The 20,669-nt window shown below is 41.7% G+C and overlaps 2 protein-coding genes across 3 annotated transcripts; one reads left to right on the plus strand and one right to left on the minus strand.

Annotated features, from left to right (window-relative positions):
- The first annotated feature begins 656 nt into the window (after positions 1 to 656).
- Positions 657 to 10,385, plus strand: parn (poly(A)-specific ribonuclease (deadenylation nuclease)). 2 transcript variants are annotated; one of them, XM_071927677.2, is made up of 26 exons: positions 657 to 742; positions 1,011 to 1,088; positions 1,185 to 1,264; positions 1,390 to 1,457; positions 2,056 to 2,137; positions 2,312 to 2,372; positions 2,602 to 2,770; positions 4,579 to 4,641; positions 4,753 to 4,791; positions 4,877 to 4,919; positions 5,000 to 5,080; positions 5,320 to 5,376; positions 5,697 to 5,774; positions 5,880 to 5,923; positions 6,036 to 6,078; positions 6,824 to 6,899; positions 6,997 to 7,107; positions 7,226 to 7,295; positions 7,487 to 7,542; positions 7,708 to 7,794; positions 7,900 to 7,974; positions 8,067 to 8,247; positions 8,385 to 8,512; positions 8,963 to 9,029; positions 9,161 to 9,318; positions 9,453 to 10,385. In XM_071927677.2, the coding sequence occupies exons 1-26, from the start codon at positions 724 to 726 to the stop codon at positions 9,497 to 9,499; spliced, it is 2,061 nt and encodes a 686-aa protein (XP_071783778.1). In that variant the 5' UTR covers positions 657 to 723; the 3' UTR covers positions 9,500 to 10,385. The 2 variants fall into 2 exon arrangements, with proteins under 2 accessions (XP_071783778.1, XP_071783779.1); XM_071927678.2 differs by having other exon boundaries at positions 5,003 to 5,080.
- A 942-nt stretch (positions 10,386 to 11,327) lies between these two features.
- rexo5 (RNA exonuclease 5) lies at positions 11,328 to 20,468 on the minus strand. The gene is made up of 19 exons (XM_071927728.2): positions 20,383 to 20,468; positions 19,093 to 19,367; positions 18,191 to 18,317; positions 17,769 to 17,889; positions 17,529 to 17,636; positions 17,359 to 17,447; positions 16,955 to 17,070; positions 16,697 to 16,835; positions 15,781 to 15,875; positions 15,541 to 15,643; positions 15,354 to 15,442; positions 14,841 to 14,949; positions 14,129 to 14,245; positions 13,844 to 13,981; positions 13,275 to 13,367; positions 12,738 to 13,164; positions 12,432 to 12,634; positions 12,051 to 12,160; positions 11,328 to 11,959 (listed from the first exon to the last, which is right to left on the minus strand). The coding sequence occupies exons 2-19, from the start codon at positions 19,341 to 19,343 to the stop codon at positions 11,902 to 11,904; spliced, it is 2,493 nt and encodes an 830-aa protein (XP_071783829.2). The 5' UTR covers positions 19,344 to 19,367; positions 20,383 to 20,468; the 3' UTR covers positions 11,328 to 11,901.
- Positions 20,469 to 20,669: the final 201 nt, after the last annotated feature.

Raw genomic sequence — 20,669 nt, forward strand, 5'->3', positions numbered from 1 at the left:
GCAGCAGCCAGCTGGGAAGTTGTATCGCCCACACACGCAGCAGTGCCTCTCACCCTGAACCACTCCTGAGAAGGAGAGAGAGACCGCTCCCTATCAAGGTGTTTGTTCCAGAGTCAACACTGTGCATGGAGGTCAGCTAAACTATCTAGTTGTTACTTCTCAAGCTCCCACACAAACTCTGAGCCAATTTCTGTTGTCAACCATTATTATGTCAAAAATTTTTTGAACAAGCCACAACAAAGTCTGCACATGGTTGGGAAACACTGGTGTAAAATATGACTGTTGATGATTACGGTACTTTTTGACAAAATGAACACTTAATGTCATCTATCTAAGGAATAGTAGAGTCATAGATGATTTATGGGATTTGCTGCTTTTGATGGAGCTCCTAATTGATAATAGTAAATCCCAATTATAACCAAATTTTGTCTTGGAATTTTTTTTCTGATGAAGCAAGATTATGAGATACGGCATGCGAAGGACTCTACATGAGCTAAAACAATGATTATTACTGTGATTATGGGAGTGAAGGGCATTGATACATATTGGGTAAAGCATGAAGCCAGTTTCGGCTATTTTCTCCGTATACCCTGAATGCAGCACACGTGCGGTAACGTCAGAGGCGCACGCTACAGCACCGGAAGTGTTTGTAAAAGGGTTAAAAGCCAATTGAAATAGGCTAGCTAGCGTTAGCTGTCAGTTGTATTCAGTCATTGTGCAGGGATGGAGGTGACACGGAAAAGTAAGTAGCTAGATTTTACACAAGGCATTTTTTAGTTTGCTATGCACTTTGTGGAAAATGTGCAATGCAGCAGCGACACAATAGAGACTTAAAACGGCCAAAATCTCCCCATTCATGTCAAATAACGTTAGTGTATGTGCTTCTATCTAGCTAGCTAGCAGCAACGTTAACCGTAACTAGAGAACTACGGCTGAGATTGCTAACGTTCCTTCGCTGGCCAGCATGCTTGTCTCATCACGCTTCTGATAATGCACTTTTCTCTTTACAGACTATAAAGATTGTTTAAACACTGTGTACAGCGCGATAGAGGAGGCCGATTTCCTTGCCATCGATGGAGAATTTTCAGGTAACGTTATCAGAGTTTAGCGCCTGAATTTGTAATAGGGAAGCGATGAAAGCCACGGTTATTTAGGCTTAACTGATGTGCAATTTGTAAATGCAGGGATAAGCGATGGTCCTAATGTCAGTGCACTAACCAATGGCCTGGATACACCGGAGGAACGATACACGAAGCTAAAAAAGGTTAGCTCTATTGATTGTGCGCCTGCACACATTGAATGCATCCCTTTCTCCCTCCTCAATTCTCCACCAGTTTGCACCTGTCCGTGTTGCTGTGTGTCTGTTTCACTCTTCTCTCTCTCCGGCAGCATTCCATGGACTTTCTGCTCTTCCAGTTTGGATTATGCACATTCAAGTATGACCAGACAGCGTCAAAGTGAGTGGGGATGAAACCTCTGTGTGGTCCTGTACTTCTATCTTTGTGAGAAGCAATTTGAGTTGTAAACCTTCAGAGTGAAGGCATTCTGGCCGGTCCTCACTTCAATTTGCTATTTTAGGGTTAGGACGTGGGGTTAGGGGATGGGGAATGAATGTATTGATTCTGGTCAATGGTACTTATGAGGATAGACGTACAAGTGTGAGTGTGTTAGGCTCCACAAATACAGTGTTTTTGTGTATCAGATATTGATATTTGTGGACAAATCACAAGTACTCTGTCTGCTGACTTTAGTGTTTATCTTAAACACATTCCCTTGTTTCATTCACTCAAACTTTACTTTAAAATTGATCATTGAGTGTTTAACCATTATTTTACTTCTATATAGGTAAATAAAAATTGCAATGAATCAATTTAGTATATTTAGTATATTTTAGCATATGCAAAAAAAAAAATGTAGACTTATAATATTGGTGTTCCAACATCCATTTGACTTCTGTCTGTTTGTGTGTTAGTGCATGCAAGCACACATTATAGTAATAAGCTGCCAAGCAACTAATACCTTCATTTTCTGTTTCTTGTAATCCCATCTCTGCAGGTACATCATGAAGTCTTTTAATTTTTATATATTCCCCAAACCGTTCAACAGGACTTCCCCTGACATCAAGTTCATCTGTCAAGTAAGTCTGTGGCCCCTCCATGTCACTGGATTGCTTCTGTCTGAATAACAGAGGAAAATTATAAGATGGTTTGAGAATGATGGTTGCTGTAATTGCTGTGACAGCTGTGAAAAGACAATTTGATTGTTGTCTGAGAAGAGTCTTGAAAGTGATGGGTCATCCTTGTCATTTCAGAGTTCCAGTATTGACTTCCTGGCCAGTCAGGGGTTTGACTTCAACAAGGTATTCTGTCATGGTGAGTAGAACGCTGAATCACAGTGAAGCGGCACATTTGACATGTGCCATTTGTTCTTGTGTTGGGCAAGGAAAACTGTCAAACTGTGAACAGGGTCCTGTACTGGACTAGTTGGTTCTAGACCACCTGCACTTTACTCAAACCCTCCTTTGTGGAAGTGGTCCTTCGTAGAAGCTCAGTTGACTATTGCAGTGTGGTTTGAATTTTCCTTTCCCTCTGGTTTCCAAAGGAATCCCATACCTAAATCAGGACGAGGAAGCACAGCTGAGGGAGCAGACGGAGGAAAGGAGGAACCAACAGGCTAATGGAGCAGGGACACCATCCTACATCTCCCCATCCTCCTCCAAAGGGTCTGCACATGTACCCGAAGAACATAAAGACTTCATCAACAGAGTGGTGTAAGTGTTGCAAATGGATTACTTATTTCTGCCACGTTCTGACATGACAAGTGTTTGATGGTTGCACTCCTATGTAGTCCAAAGATGCAGTGAAGTTTTCTTTAACATGGCATGACACTCCTTGGGTCGTGGAGGAGGTGTGTGTCAGTTGCTGAAGGTGCGTCTCATGCAGTACAGGGAGAACAGCCTGCTTTGTCCCTTTTTTGTAGAGGGACTCTGATGGTCCATTCCAGCTGGTGGTCCACATAGTCTTAGTCTGGTGTACAGGACGTTGGCCGTTGGGATAAGGCCTCCAGCAGTTTCGGACAGAATGCTCCTCCTTTTCCGCTTCCTGTGTGCTGCTCTTTTCATCCCCGTTTGTTGTTAACAACAAAAACTAAGCCACTTTAGCAAGCTAGCCACAGCTAGCTTGCTAAAGTGGCTTAGTTTGTGTTTTAAAGTTTGTGGCCTAGCTTCTGTGATACCGGGATAACAACGTTCTACAAGAGCCACATATGGCTAGAAAAACAATGTTGGTCTTATTGGTCCAGGTAGCTCTTCTAGAGCCAAAGTGTAGACAGGCTTTAATTTAGAGACACCAGTTATCAAATAGTGTTTGTTGTGTTTTTATCTTTTAAACTCTCAGACACATAGACAACATACATCTACAACTTTCTCTCATGGAGGTTGTTTTTATTTATTTATTTTTTATTTTTTTGGCAGTTGTTAATCCATTTTCACAAAATACAAACAACCCAGTGTTTTTTTTTTTTTCTCCCCCCGTATCACACAATGATAATGGATTCTGCCAGACCTTTCACCTGCGCTGGCACAGCACTGTGGAGAAAGGTCTGGCCAAGCGAGACTTCGAGGTACTTGGCATGCGTAGTGCTGCACTATTTCCACATTCACTCCCTTAATGGAGACGGAAGATAGAGCCTCCTTGGCACGACAGAAGTCCACCAGCTCCTTTATCTTACTGACATTTAACTGTTGGTGATTCTGCTGGTACCACACAAGGTTCTCACCCGGGGCCCCCGTACTCCTCCTGTATCTGCAGTCTGAGGTGCAGAGGGTGAACAAGAGAGGGAACAGTACAGCACACTGGGGAGCCCCTGTGTGCTCACCGCCACACTGGACACATAGTCTCTGGAGGCGCACAAACTGTGGCCTGCTGCTGAGATAATCAATGATCCAGAACAATAAGGGGCATCCATCTACTTATCATGTTGCCAGCAATATCCAGGTGGTAATAGACCCTTAAGTGGTGAGAGGAAAGTTCACTTCATCTCTGTACGGGTCAGTAAAGATGTAGGAACTTTGTCACTATCTCAGTTAATTGATGGGGCCGGGCCACAGAAGTTCAATGGATAGAAAGGACACTTCCTAGTATATCACAGTAATTTCCTTTGGTACACCTAACATTCCTAACAGCTTCCATAGAATTTTGTTAACTTCAATAGTTTGGGAGAAGGCTGAGATGGAACTATGGGGGCTGAACTGTGTGCTTGGTGATCCTATGAACTTCAGTGGAGTTTCGACTGACATGGGGGCAAGCAGATAATGATGTTTGTTTTTTATGATAATCAAATCCTAATTGAAGTGGAAAGTCTCTTGCCATGTACCACTACCCTCTAAGCAAAGTGATGATTGCATATTGGTTTAACCTTCACCCTGGAACGCAAAATACGATGGAATTTCCCAGGTTAAATATTCAGATTAGCTAGCCCCAAACCTCACATTTTCACATTGACATCTCACATGCATTTTTTTTGTTTAAGTGTCTGTCCCTCTGTTTTGATCAGTTCTGCTCTATTTTCCCTCGACAGAGAAAAGGTGGAGGCCCTGTTCACCAACTCTGAGAAGACTGTGGAATTGGAGCCATGTACTGGGTAATCAAGCCTAGTGCCTCCTCTCAAAGGCCTTACCTACATAACATTTTTACTATTTACCACATGCGTTTCATATTTGTATCTCTACTCATATTCATACTTCCATTCCAGGTTTCAGAGAAAGCTGATATACCAGACACTGAACTGGAAGTGAGTGTCACTAAACATTATTATTGCTATCGTCATTGTCCTCATGTTGGTTTGTAGAAGGTTAATGTTTGTCCTGCTGCCACAGGTTTCCCAAGGGGCTTCATGTGGAAACCATGGAAACGGAAAAGGTAAGAGTATGCTTTATTTTAGCCAATATTTCCTTTAACTTTGTTCCTTAGCAGAATATGGATGTTAATTCTGTGTGCAGAAGGAGCGATATATCCAGATCAGTAAAGTAGATGAGGAGGAGAGGAAGAGGAGAGAGCAGAAGAAACTGGAGAGGGAGCAGGTGAGTTTGGGCAGATATCCAGTCCAAATGTTTCTGACTTTGCCATTGTCCTATTCATCCAACAGGTCTATTAGATGCAAGAAAATGAAGACATTTTGCTGTGTGTGTGTGTGTGTGTGTGTGTGTGTGTGTGTGTGTGTGTGTGTGTGTGTGTGTGTGTGTGTGTGACATTTTTACTAAGGAGCTTAAGAATGCATTTTGTTCTGACAATACATATTTTTGTACCCCACCCCCAATAGGAGGAGCTAAACGATGCTGTAGGGTTCTCCAGGGTCATCCACGCCATCTCTAAATCTGTGAGTCAACCTCAACTTTCTTTATTTTCCACTAGGAAAATAAGCCTTGACATTTTTATCGGTAGTGAAAGAAATTACAAAAAAATAGAATCAGGGAAGTTCTAATTGATAAACTGCCATTGTGAAATGGCAAATGGCTTACCTGAGCTCTAATACTCAAAACATCAAGGCATCAACTGATAGTGTTGCACTGCATTCAGTCTTGGACATTTCTTCACTATTGTGGTATCTTTCTGTTGCTAATCCAGGGTGTTCTGCTTGTTTTGTAATACTGTGGGCTTTGGTAAATGTGACTTCAACCCCGTTTCATCAACACACAGGCTAAACTTGTGGTTGGCCACAACATGCTGCTGGATGTCATGCACACCATCCACCAGTTCTACTGCCCCCTGCCAGAGGTACAGACAATAGATGGAGATTTCAAATGTTTGAACCCAGTTTCAAAGTTTCAGTCTAATTCATGCATTTTCATTTTTTCTGTTTTTGTATGTTTTTCTCTCTAGGATCTTCAAGACTTCAAAGAGGTCACAATGTGTGTCTTCCCAAGGTAACAATCTTTATCTTATGCAAAAAGTGTTTCTTGGTTTCTTTTTCTCTGCTGTCCATTCCTTTTCTTATTCAATCCATTCTTCTAAGCCCTTGTATTCTTTTCCTCTCAGACTTCTGGACACAAAGTTGATGGCCTCCACTCAGCCTTTTAAGGTAAATGATCCCATTTCAGGGCTCCTGACCAACTGGGCCACCGCATTTTTAGTTGATGGCACCAACAGATTATTTAGTGGCAGCAATATTTTGGTCAGAAAACTGCTCCACACACAGTAATTAATGTCTGTTGAAATATGTTGCCTGTTGATATTAATGTTGTTAATGTGCCTAGACTGTGTCTTTGTGCTGTATCAACTGGATAATATACTACACTAGGTAATGCAGTAAGCTATATTGGCAGCTCAGTTTCCATCCTCTTTGTTAGATTATGATTTGCCATCAGTCAGCACTGAAGAATGTAAAACCATTTCAAATCATGAAGAGAATTCTCATTTGTTTTAAACCAAAAGGGTCATCCATCACAACAAAAGCAAAGTCGATCTGTCTTATGACGGACCTGGAAAAACACAACCAAACCAAATGACACTCGCTAATGTTAGGCCAAACATCTGCAATAGTGTGATTATTAGTGAAGCAAGGTAGGCAATGGGAAAACTGTAGATTTGGACTTGAGTGATTTGTAATTGACTTTCATTTTAGTGATCAATGTGCTGTCTGACAATCCTGACCTCTGAAATAGGGCTTTGTTATTGCATGGTGCATTGTTTTTTTTGGTCAATATGCACATACACTGAATCAGAAATTGATTTCATTCAAGAGTACACATCTCTGAGTGAATGAACAGATGGGACACATTGGCAAGAGTTATATATTGTTTACTTATTGTTGATTGACATTCTAGGAGCTGATCACCAACACCTCTCTGGCAGAGCTGGAGAAACAGCTGAAGGACGGCCCCTTCAAGTCACCTAAAGTTGGTGAGGAAAATACACAAGACACAAGTGTTGCCTGAACTATTCTCATGCTACACAATCCCACTCACACTCCTTTTCTCCTCTCTTCTGTTCCCCTCAGAGACGGCAGAAGGGTTCCCCAGTTATGACACGGCCCAGGAGCAGCTCCACGAGGCGGGGTACGACGCCTACATCACTGGCCTCTGTTTCATCTCCATGGCCAACTACCTGGGTAACACACACACACACACACACTCACACACTCACTTTGTTCCTGTCTGCAGATAATGAATGCTGTTCTTTAAATGGATATTGTGTAACTTGATCTGCTCGACATTCTGTCTTTTCAGGCTCATTCTTGACTCCACCCAAAGCCCACATCCCGGCTCGCTCTAAACTAATTGAGCCTTTCTTCAACAAGTAAGAAATGCACTTATAAGGGTGTACGTGATGTGTTGTCTATGTTTTCAATTGTGAAATTTCAATAAACATATTGTTAAAAAAAAAGAAATGCACTTAATTTTCATTGGTCTTACTTTCAGCTCCTTCTAATTAACTGATAAAAGTCTTGACGAATTGTCCTTTTTATATTCCTCTTTTCTGCTCTCCAGGCTTTTCCTGATGAGGATTATAGATATTCCCTACCTCAACATCACTGGACCAGATTGTGAGTAAAATATGGTGTACAGCATGCCTACATGTCAGGAATTTTGCATGGACCATATAGGGTTTAAAATTTTGCCGCACTTTAATCAAACTGCCATTTCTCCACCTCTCCTTCACTTCCATTGAATTTCCTCTTTGCTGTTTTTTCCTTCCTTCTCTTCTACAGTGCAACCTAAAAGAGACCATGTTCTGTACGTCACCTTCCCAAAAGAATGGAAGACCAGTGACCTCTACCAGCTCTTCAGTGCCTTTGGTAAGACATAAATTTGCATGTTTATTCTGCACACACTTGGGTATGACAAATAATTTATCACTCACTCTCTCCCTCTGTTACCTCTGCTTGGATTTATGTACCAAGGTAATATCCAGGTTTCATGGATAGACGACACATCAGCCTTCGTCTCCCTAAGTCAGACGGACCAGGTGCAGATAGGTGAGTCTCCCACCATAGCCAAGCACAGACTGACTTATTCATCTGCACAAACGCTGATGCAGCTGAATCGACTCCTTGCACTTGTCACACAGCTATGAACACCAGTCGCTATGCGGAGAGCTACAGGATCCAGACGTATGCAGAGTACATCCAGGGCAAGCAGCAGGAGAGGGAGAGGCTTGGCCAGACTACCCACTCCTGGGGAGAGGACGGCTGGGTTAAACCTCACTACACCTCCTCCACGACTGGAGCTACTGGATATGGTTATACCAGGTGCACACAGCGATACCAGATGTATACACATTTGCAACACTGATTCTGCATTTACCTCTTGCCTTGGAGTTTCTGTCAGTATCCACTCTCTCTTGTATATTGATGTGGATTTTTGTATGGCCTATGTTTTGTTGTAGGACTTTGGGGAAGCGCAGCATCAGTCCCATTCAGTCGGAGCACAGGAGCGGAGAGGCTGTAATTACAGATGGCTGGAATCACTACGCATACTCAGATGGCACCGGCAGCAAGAAGATCAAAACCGATGGTGGGTGCATGCATGCATGTAGTGTGGTAACATGCAGGATAACACAAGGTTTCCCCCAGGAAAGTAGTTGGTGGAGCTGCAGTGCACCCTGAGGGAGAGGGCAAGCAGTGGTGTGAATAATAAATAACCACAACCGAGGAGATTTGCTAAGTGAACCAGGGCTGGGTAATTGGTGTGATGTGCGATTTCATGTTTGATAAGTCAGTACAGGCATCTAAACCACCAGCTGGGATCCAGCTGGGATTCCAGCCAGAGACCGCTCAAGTATTTTTGGACTGGGGGAAAAAACATTAAAAGAAAAATCTGCTTTTTTTTCCCCCCCGACATTGCAACTTGCTGCCTGGCTGAAAATTGGCACGAACACGTGATTGTAGGCCAATGTAATATATTATGCAGTGAGGTCTAATCACTGTAGGCTCTCATGCACCAGTTTGTCATTGGTCTTACTAGATGCAAGTGGACAGACATATGCAGGAGTTGTTGACAGCAAGACATCAGAAGGATGGCTAAAGACACAGTAAGTTAAATGCACATTGCAGATGCTCACACAAACTTGATTGTTCATACAATGATCACTTACTCTGTCATCGTTACCCTACATGCTCTCATTTGCTGTCTGTGACATAATATGGTTGCTCTTCCCTGCAGATCCACATCAGATTCGGCAGGGTTAAGTCCAGTCCAAGAAGAGGAAGGTCCTGAGGGCACAGATCCAGCCAATGATGCTGATGGAGCGGTCACCTGGCAACAAGCCCCGACCGTCCAGGGACGGAAAGGTCGAAAGAACAAGAAAAGGAAGCCTGAAGGTGTTTGTCAGTATGATGGCTCATTAGGTGTTCTGCATTAATGTACCATTTAATAAGCATGATCCACTTGTATATCAAGGTCATGGAAATTTGGTGCTTGTTCCCTTCTTAACACATCTCAACCTCTCTTGTAGGAGCTGAATCTGCAGCTTCCCTGTTTGATGTCCCTGAAGTCTGGTAGCGAGAGGTGAAGAGCGGAGAGGGCCACCGAGGCCCTGTCCCATACTGGGCTACTGCCCCCATTATCTACTTGATCTCCTTTAGGGTCGTACATCAGTAGGACTGGTGCATGCCCCAAATTCATTCGTTCACTCAACAACCGTGGAAACCATTCCCACGGCTACCAGCCAGTCAACTTGACTGGACTATTGAAAGAGAGAACACAAGCCATAACGACAGCTGCCATTTTCTTAGCTTGTAACAGAGGAGCAGGCAACTCTTCTAGGTCAACACGCACCACTGAATTTGAGAAATTAAATCCTATACATTTTCACATTGTTTGTATTCTCTTATGTGTTCAGACTGGAATCTGCCACCACAGCAATCGCTCACCAATTTTAACTACCCTGTCACCTCTACTCAGTCTTATATTTTGTGAGTGTGATTTGTATGCGAGTTTGTGCATGTGAGGGAGTTGTACATTTGCTCTAGTCTTTGTATGCCTGTGAATCATTTCATAAATTTGTGAGAGTTGAAACACCACTTGACTGGTCCTGTAGTTTACAATGTCAGGGTTATGTAGTATTTTAATGCAGTCAAATCTTTTTTTTTCCTTTTTAAAGAATGTGTAAGAGTTCTGTTAACTTCTCCAGTTTTATCAAATATATAAGCTATCAATGATAATATGATATTTATTATTGGTGGCATTTTTGACCCTTCATACGAGGAGCTTATGGTGTTTATTTTGTACGGAAATGTTTTTCTTTACCTTTTGTCTTTGTGTTAATGTTTTTGTAACTGTGTCAACCTGCAACGATGTCATAGTATGTTCTAATGCAAAATGTATAAACGTTAAGAATACGTATACATTTTTGTATAAGGAAAAATGTAAAAATCCCTAAATATTTCCTTGGAGAGGGGAAAAAAATTAAAGAATGTTTCTTAGTATGCCTGTTTCTGTCTCTTCTGTTCAAGTCGACCACAGTTGAACTTAAGGATGTTTTGCACAACTTAATAATTGTACTGTATCTAGCACAAACTTTAATTTTAAATCCTTTGTTAGGTTCTTTTTGACTTTTACAGTCTGGCCTATTTCCTGTGTTACTTGTTTTATTGTTTTTATATCAACCAAGAAATAAATTCTAAACTCTAATGCTGAAACAAATGGAGTTGGCAACTGTGACTCCCATTTACTTAGGATTTGCAGTGGACAAAGATTGCTATTGCCATAGCACATTACCAGAGGAAAAAAAAACATTCCAGTTCTAGCTGGGTTCTTAGTCAGCTCTCAGGCCAGAGAACTATCTGAATGTGACCAAAAAAAGTACATATCCCAGTGATGCATTAAGAGTATCACTCAATCGTTTTAATTCACATATTACACTACTGCTAGGGCAGTTGGATTATTTGTGAACATACACAAATTCACAACTCTAGAAATGAGAACCAAGATTATAAAATCTGTGATGCCACTCTCATTGTACAATCTCAAAATGCTCCATTGAAAATTAATTGCAGATTGCTTTTGTGGACACAATCGTTATACTTTCACAGCAAAATGAGTTGTACTTCATAGTAATCCATTTTGAACAAGAACATATCAGGGGGGACAAACACCTCTCTCTATGGGAGACAGTGGTAAATGTTCAATAATGCAGACTGAGACTGTCCGAGTGCAAAGAGAGAGCATTTTAATGCTGAAATTCATGGAATTGCTTTTCCACTTAAACCTGTCAGGACGTCAGCATATGAATGTGAGCAGAAACAGTGGTGCTGTCCTTTAAGATTCAGAGTTTACGGGGTTCTTAAGAATATCCAGTCTACCATTTAGAATAGCTGTCTTCTCTAAAACACCCACATTTGCACACATCTGTATATTATATATAGATACCATGATGATTTTTTTTTTTTGTAGTGAAAGTGAAATACTAGATAATACAAACTGAAAACGTTTGACATTAAAAAGGTTTTAATGGCACAATATCAAAAGGCATAGATATGACACTGTACAATGTACATATATATTTCAAGACACAGCATATGAAAAAGTTCAGTGACCATGCTACACTACGGGTTTATCCCGTAATCCTGCATGGGGATTTACAGTTGAAAACCTGCTTAAAAAACAGAACAATTCTTGACTCTGGGCACTCAAATGCTGTTTTGAAAAATTCAAAACATTAATTCATTATTATTATTATTATGTCGATGAAAGTCCGTAAAAAAGTACTTTCAGGATTAAGCTCTGTCAGTGAAGATCGAACTCTGGGGTATTGGAGTTGAGGTGCATATTTTGTGAGCTTCAGCGATTTCACTTGGATCCACATGACACACTCCTTCCACACATGATCAGGCATCAGCGGACTGGCAGATATGTGCTGGTGAACGTCCGTGCTGGTCCATGCAGAGAGCAGGGTCACTGGCTCATGAAGACCCTCGCTTGACCTCCATGAAGCACAAACCGGGGAGCTGGCCATGCGAGCTGGAGAAGAGGTGGAGGGAAAAGGAAAACATGGTTCAGAAATATGTAGCTGCAGTACAGACTGTTCCAGACACACAGCCAGACTCCTCACCTGGTGCGGCCAGGCAGCACGACCACAGACAGGGTGCCGTCCGGAAGGGATCTGAACAGCTTCCCCAAGCGGTCGTCCAGCTTCCTCATCACAAGCTCCGTTTCCCGGTCCTACACATATTAGGTATGGGAATCTTCATCACATCTGCTCTATACATCATAAACTGTTAAGATCTGAAAATCGAATTACAAACATACTGATAACTCTGTCTACTATAGTCAGTAGACGTTCAATTCAAGTTTCACTTTAGTAGAACATTTTTAGCACATCTCCGTGAGTTTGAATTCCAATATTAACTGAAAAAAACCCAGGAATCCACCAGCTTCAAGTGAAGTGAAATATCGTGACAACCAACTGCAGTGAACACAACCGGTTTCTTACCTGAGTGTTGGTGCACATGAGGTTCCACCCCTTCTCTTCTACGGCTGCTTCCCCCTCAGAATCCACAGTCGTCTCTGGGGTTGTCACAGCAACCCACGAATGCAAATGGTGTGGAGTCAGGGATGGACAGATGAGGATATTCTCATTCCGGAGTTCCTCAGAAGAGCTGAGGGCTGCGTGCACGCCCTCTGAACTCTCAAATTCTGTCAGACGCACAGAAACACACAGGTTGGAGAGAAACATAGACTGGCATGAATACCCACACATACAGACAGAGAACATGCAATGATGATGCTTTTTACTCACTTATGCATGCATGTCTGGCATGTTGTCCAAAGGGCTTGGCAGACAGGAAGATTCTCTCCACCATACCAAAGCGACTAAATGTCTCTCTGAGCTTCTCCTCAGAGAGTCGGGAACTAGAGGCACGGAGCTGCTTTGCTGCAATTAACTCGATCTCACTGACAGCAGCTGGGAACTCAGAATAACAAGCATCGATTTTTGACCCATTTACTTTAGCTGGGTGCAAGCCGTTAGCCGCTTTCATAGCAGTGACATCTGAACATTTAGCATCCAACGTGTGTCCATTGGCCGTTGCAGAGATGTGTATGTGGTTAGCCTTATTAGGCTTTAATCTGACAGCATAGAGGTGATTAGCATTGAGCGGGTCCCTCATCAAAGCATCAAGAGTCAGATCCAGGTCCAGCGATGACTCAGAAACAGGCCTCTGGACCTAGAAATTATACACACAAGCATACACCCACATATACATAAAAGGTTTGTTCATACCTTCACAGTAAGATAAAGGGAATTGGTGATAGAAAGAGAGAGAGGGATAGATACCTTAATGTGCTGTCCATGCACATGAAGTCCATTTAGTGTCTCTACAGCCAGCATAGCTCCCTCCAGCAGCTCAAACTCTATCTCTGCATGAATCTGGAGAGCAAGCGTTGTCAAAAAGGACAGGGAAGATTAACAAAGCCCATCCAAGGAGAGCGGAAAACTAGAGCCAGCACTTTAACAACTCTAGCTTGACAGCAACTGGGGCTGAGGAACCATGATTTATGTAGACCTATTTTTGTCTATGATCATCCTAGACCAGAAAGATATTCTCCTCTTACTGCGACCTCTAGGAATATCACAACAAAAAAACAAAAATCTGAGATGATTCACAGACCCCAAAGGTAAAATACAACATGTAGGCAGTTTTATGGAGGCCTTAGAGAAGATTTTCAAGGTAATCTCACCTTTTTAAAAAACAGACAATACCAGTAACTGTCACCAATGTGCAATAATCTAATAGGTATTCAATTGTTTATCATAGTCAAATGGTGACAAAAAAATATAAAAACTGCAGTCTATTAAATGAAAAATTGCAATGCATCAAGAATCATAATTGAGGTGGGTCATACCCTGACGGTTGTGTTCAGCATTTTGATTTTCCGAACCGGTCCACAGCAGCGAAACAGCCGCCTCACCTCTCTCTCAGAGAAACCCGCTGGGAACGGGCCTGCAAACACTACACACATCTCTCTCAGATTTGCACACACCTGCAGGATACACACACACACACGCACACACACACACGCACACACACACACACACACACACACACACACACAGAGTAAATAGTACATTGCAGCAACACACAGATGCCCAAAAACATTGTAGCATGTTGTTCTGAAAGCATGACTCACCCTCTGGTAGTGCTGCTCCTGATGAGGGGAGGAACTGTTCAGGTGGTCCGAGAGGGAAGAGAAATGGAGCACAGAGAAGAAGGGACACTTGGTCTTTCTCCTGAATGAGGCCAGAACCTGAAGGGAGCAGGATGAGATATACACGGAGAGAGAAGAAGAAGAGGAGAGGAGGGGGAGGGAAGGGGGGAATCGCAGAGGACATCAGTGGAAGAAAAACAGGAAAGGATGGTACTCAGAAAAGTGAAGTAAGAAGACGACAGCCTGTCACCTCTTTCTTTTTGGTCTGTACTGAAGATCTGAATTAGAAATACCCTGGGGCCTCATCAGGCTGATGCACATAACATTTATTCATGAGTGGACTGACTTCAAATTCACCTCTCAACTTGTGTCAATGCTATGTCTTTTATTTTCCCTCTCTCTCTCTCGCTCTATTTTTCACTGTGAAATTAAGCAGAGATGTCATAAAAAAATTTCAGTCAAAACCTGGATACCTTCAGATATCAGGAATTTAATTTGGAGAAGAGCAACCATATATGAAACATATAGGTGAACCAGTGAACCCTTTTATGAAGACCTATGTGCATAAGAAATTGAAACTATAGGCATATTTCAGAAGTAAAACCAAACTAATGTGGGGTTCCAACAAGACTGTCCCACCAGGCCTATGGATAGAGGCACTGGAATGGCCCAACCACAACTCCTGAACTCTCACCTCTTTGTCAGAATTGTGCCACTGCTGATTGGACAGATCTAGGATGATGTCAGCACGCTTTCCTATAAAAGTTACTGACTGTCCATTCTTCTGTAGTACATCAGAAAACCTGCACAAGACAGACGAAGAGAGAGAAAAACATGTTTGGGGGAGACTTAACGTCAAATATAGATGCAGCAGCATGTGTGATAAGGGGGGCTTTACATTGTGAATCAACAACAGAATCTTTCTATCACTACATTTATGAGAAATTATTATTTTGGTAAAGATTGTTCATGCTTTCATGCTTTGGTAAAATATTTTTTTCACTCATGCTATCATATCACTATTTCAAGATGGACCTAAACCTCTTAAAACGTCTGACCATCATTTACATCACTCAGCAATTCAACTCTATCATAGATATCTGAGCTGGAAAAGAGAGAGAGAGAGAAAGAGACGGAGATTGACTCAATAACTGAAGTAAGATGTAGATAATGCAAGTCCACACCATGTGTAATGTCGTCATTTTACCTGTAACTCTGTGTAGGTGTGGATTCACAGACAGTGGGCTCACTCAAGGTTAGAGATCCTCCCCACAGCTCCTCCTGAAGCTGTACAACCTGACAATCAACACAAAGAAAATGTATCTGTTGTGTGTGTGTGTGTGTGTGTGTGTGTGCGTGTGTGTGCGTGTGTGTGTGAGACAGAGATGTGTTACCTGTCGAGGTCCCGTTTTAATAAAGTACTGTGCCAGCTCCAGTGCTGCCAAAGCATCCTCAGTGGGGTTATGACCCTTCTTCTCTTCACTTTGTATTTCCCTCCTGGGGCAGGAGTCAAAAAATAATCATTATTAGCCATGGTGTGTGTGTGTGTGTGTGTGTGTGTGTGTGTGTGCGTGAGAGTGAGTGAGAGACACAGAGAAACAGACACAGAGAGAGGCAGAGAGAGAGACACTTACTTCAGCACAGTCTCGGCCAGGACCCTGAGCTTAAACCTCTGCCCAAACTCTTTCCTGTAGAGCAGTGAGGTGTCGATGACATGTGGGTGGATCAGCTGCAGAGGAGGACAATGTTAAAATACGAGTCAAAGCTTGTTCATATTATAAAACAAAGTTTTGTTGAAGAGTGTCTTTCCAAAATGAAAGATCCACATTTGAAAAGATTAATAGCTATTTTGAGATCTTAAAATATGAACATTTTGGACGGTGTAATTGTCTACATTTTTTCAAAAATTCAGCAATTAACCTCAATTTGGCTTTTTTTTTTTTTTTAAATAGATACATCACATATCACAATGAAACCCTTCATTTATTCCAAAACACTGTACAGTTGAATTTGTTGCAGAAAAAATCGTTCCACAGTTAAACTGAAAGAAACTATCTTTGCATCACCATGTTTTTCTGGACCCAAACTATTCAAGCCACCAAGACAAATCCCTGCACATTTATTACACTTGGTAAAAGTGTAATAAATAAAAATAAAAATAAAAATAAAAATAAAGTGTTTCTGAATCTGATTATGCCCACTCAGTTAGCTGGTCAGTTTGGATATTTGAGATATAGATTATTGAGGTTCAATATACTACAGTACAGTATTTTAGCAAACAGACACACAGAACATAAAAGTTCTTAAGTGTGTTCTCATTAAACAAATCCACTTAAAAATCTGTTTTATTTGCACTAAAAATGTAAAAATAAAAAAAATCTTCTCTCTAGAAATATATGTAAAGGTTCACCTGCCTCAACTTTGTGATAAATTAAACAACCCTGAAAAACAAAGTGATGACGACGCTCAGAACTCAAGCTTCTTATAATAATTACATGAATTCATTACAAGCAGAGCTCACAACTCTGGCAGTGTGTCAGAGTCACTCACGTTGAGAGCCCTGAGGTCGTTGTCAAGGGAATGGCCCACCAGGACGGCGTCCCGCGGCAACAGCATCCTGAGCTTTGTCTGAACCTCTCTGAGGGTGGTCGTGATTGGTCGCAACATCGCCGCGGTGATGCCAGAGAACCTATCAGGAGGCACATGGCAGCGTAGGTACCAGAAAAGTGTTTTAACATTTTAACACAGTGCTTGCAGTTGGTTATCAATTATCTACCTGTGTGTGTGTGTGTGTGTGTGTGTGTGTACCTGGTGAGGTAGTTGAGGACACGACTCTGAGGTTTGACCAGATCGTCCAGCACACATCTCCCATCGCTATCCACCAGAGAAACACGAGCCAACTCATGTCCCTTTTCTGTTAGACACTGGAAACACAGCTTTAATAAATAAACCTTTGTTGAATGGATTAACAGTCATTTGATTGTAATTTTCATTTACTCTGACATGACATTGTTCAAATACGTTATTGAATTATTGATTTGTCAGCAGGTTTTAGCATCATCAACATTACTAAAGATAAATAGATTATGCGGGTACATTTAGGTATAGGCATAATCTTGGCAGTTCTGAACCGTTTGGAAAATGCAGAACTGGGGTCCAACATGGATTCAAAAGAAGAATTAAGTACATAATCGATCTTGAGAGCATCTCACCATTTCGCAGTCAATTCCATACAGAGGGCTGCTGTCAGTCACACAGTCATCACTGTCTGTACATGCAAAACCCTCAAAGCCTGGCATACCTGCATCCAAAAAAAATCAGAGGAAGTGAGGCGAGCGAGAGAGAGAAAGAGAGGCAGCGAAAGAGACAGAGAGAGACTCACCTTTCACAGGGAAGTGCTTCTTGATCATCTCCTCCTGGGTGAGAGTGTAGGCCGTCAGTCCTCTTGTCTCTGTCCCAAACCTCCTGATTACCGGGTGCCATTTCAGGGCTGCAGCGAAGAACAAATTCACACATACACAAATGCACTTACAATCAAAACACACGCCAGAACAAGAGAGAAAACACAGACAGAAAACACAAACACACACACTCAGAACGCATTCACATACACACATCCCACCTTCATGCAGATGTCTGCTTTCCTCCTCTCTTTGGAAAACAGGTGAACTCTCCCATCCAGGGACTTCACTGCTGAAGATTCCAGACGCTAGGTTGTTTGACGATGGAGTGAAGCTGAGCCTCTAATCCAGTCAGGTAAATGTACAGATACATTTTTAAAAAGGACACGTATTAACCCAAAAAAGTTTAAAAAGATTAAAAAAAGCATCCTCTATTGCCTATTTTTGTTGTACTGCTCAGCATCTAAAGACATGGAGAAGAACAGGCTAAGTTCTGGAAGGATCGTTTCATCCAAATAGCTAAAAACAGCCAAAGGGCAAAATGATGCTCACCACATGCAAACAATGAAGGGTGTTGGAATTAATACTGTGAATAGAAATTCTCCCCTTGAAGAATCTGTGACAGTACTTTTACTTTACTTACAGTGGTGTAGTTGTTCCTGAGGTGTGGCAGGGTGAGGTAGTGTTTGTAGAAGTGACTCTGGGTCAGGCCGTCGAGGACGACAACATTCACCCCCTTCACCCTCCGCTGGTGACGCAGACGACACCAACTGGCAGAAAGACAGGGGGAGGAGGACAGAAAAGAGAGATGTATAGAGTATAATCTGAGTATTCTGCAAGACAAAAGCCTTACATTAGATCTTTTAGCTCCCGGTGTATTATTCTTGGAGTATAGCAGGGTCTGGGTCAATTCATGAATGAACTCATCAATTCAACTGAGGAATTGGAATTGGAATTTGAAAAAAACCAACAGAATTGGAATTGAATTGGAATTTCAGGAATTTGAATTTAATCCAATGAAATTCTGTGAAATTCCATGTTTTTTTGTTTTTTCTTACCACATATCTGTGATTACACGTAGTGTTCTTATCAATAATGAATGTCATAAAATATTAAATGTACCATTCAGGTGGTATTTGATGCATAACATGTAATCGTAACACATACATTACAACTGAATGTATTCGATTTGTTAAACTGCCTTTTATTTTATTCATAATGTTTGATTTATAATGTTTAGCGAGTCAAGACAGCCTCTCTTAGAAGAGGAATTTCATGGAATTTAATGGAATTCAAGTCTGTGTCCTGTCATTCCAATTAAATTCCAGTTCTGTTTCCTTAGAGCTGGGTGACATTGCAATTCCAATTCCAGGAACTGAATTGGAAATTTGCCATGCATTCTCAATTCATGAATGGCCCCAACCCTGGAGAATAGGGACACAGAGAAGAGTATTGGTGTTTTATACATTACATAGAATTATTTGGTTTGTTATGGCTGATCAAGTAGACAACGCCTCACTACACAGTCATTACACACAGGTCTACCTGGGCTGTTTGACGCCGCCACTTTTCCCCAGAGCAGCGAAGTGCAGCAGCTCTGTCAGCTCCTCCAGAGTTACTGGTTCTTGCAGGTGGCTGGGCAGCACAGAGATCCTTGGTGGGTGGGAGAGACCCGCAGACTCGAACGTCCCATAACCTTCCATCTCAGTTTTCAATCTCTTCACCTTCTCTTGTGTTGCTGAGGTGTTGTCCTTTCTTTTCTTGCCGTTACATGGCACTGACAGTGATGGCTCCATTTTCAAGATGATGTACAGTATCTACTGGAAAAAGGAAGACATCTTAAATAACAACTACTACTATTCTCACTCTCTACAGTGACTTTTTTTTTCCAATAAGCAAAATGTGATTCTAATCTGAGAAAATGAAGAGCACGGGAACAAAGCTGCTGTACATCTCAAGTTGTACACATGCTCCTATTTCAATTTTCAGTGTTTTTAAGTGCATATCCCATCAAAATGGTAGTACTGTAGAGCGCTGTGTTCAGGTGACTACTAGACCCAAAAGGCTTTGGACAGTGACATGCTGTTTGATGTTTTGGTTTAATACTCTTATTACTTGGCTATGAAATGACACAATGACTATGAAGTCAAGGAGCAGAATGACTACTTTAATTTATATTATTTTCAGGCACATCACATGAACTTATAAAGAAAGACAGTCCTTGTTTTATGCCGTGAATCAAACTGGAGACATCAAACAGTCTGTTACTGACCAAATACCCATGGAGCTCACTATACACTGTATACAGGCTTGCATATGACGTCATGACGTGACGCACTGCATGGGAAGTATCATCTGAAGTATCATCTGAAGTGCCTTTATGAGGATCTGCTGCTTCCCCTGCAGGCTCATCACAGAGAGATAGGTTCACTGGCAGTGCCCTTGCGGTTATTCCTGCCATACAGTCTCAACTCAGAAGTGACTTTGGTTCCTTCCACACAAATGCAGTGAAGATAAACCTCAACGTGTGTGATGCTGACATGTGTAAGTGCAACTGCTTCCCATTCAGTCTGAGGCTTGGCTGAACTTTCTGAGAGGGTTTCTAGACAGAATACACAGAAAACATCCCACCTAAACTTCTTCTTCGTAGCTTTCCAAGATCAAGTAAAGACGACTTGGCAAGTAGGTAACGTTATGAAGATAACCAGCACGCTGAATGAATGTCCACAGAGATAGTCTATTTTAGATTTATGGTCGGTTTATCGCGATTCCACAGATATAAACACCTGTGAAACAATTTCTGAATAGAAATGAAGAATAAATATTCATAAATACCAGATGTCATTGGTCCAGCGGGTTTCAACTGTGTTTTCTAGCACTTCTACCAGTTGTTATAAACACATGGCCCCCGGAACCGACACACACTGCTGCGTGCTATGCGCAACATGATGCGCGAGCTACTTAGAATGAGGGAGTTACTTCCGGTTTGGTATTTTAAAAATAAAAGCACGCATTCATGTATCTGTGTGATAATAAAATACTTCCATGGTGTGACATTGTAATTTTAAGTCCAAGTAAAAACTACCATAAACATTTAGTTGCATGTAAGCTGCTGACATGAA

This window comes from Centroberyx gerrardi, chromosome 3 (assembly GCF_048128805.1).
Source record: "Centroberyx gerrardi isolate f3 chromosome 3, fCenGer3.hap1.cur.20231027, whole genome shotgun sequence".
NCBI lineage: Eukaryota > Metazoa > Chordata > Actinopteri > Beryciformes > Berycidae > Centroberyx > Centroberyx gerrardi.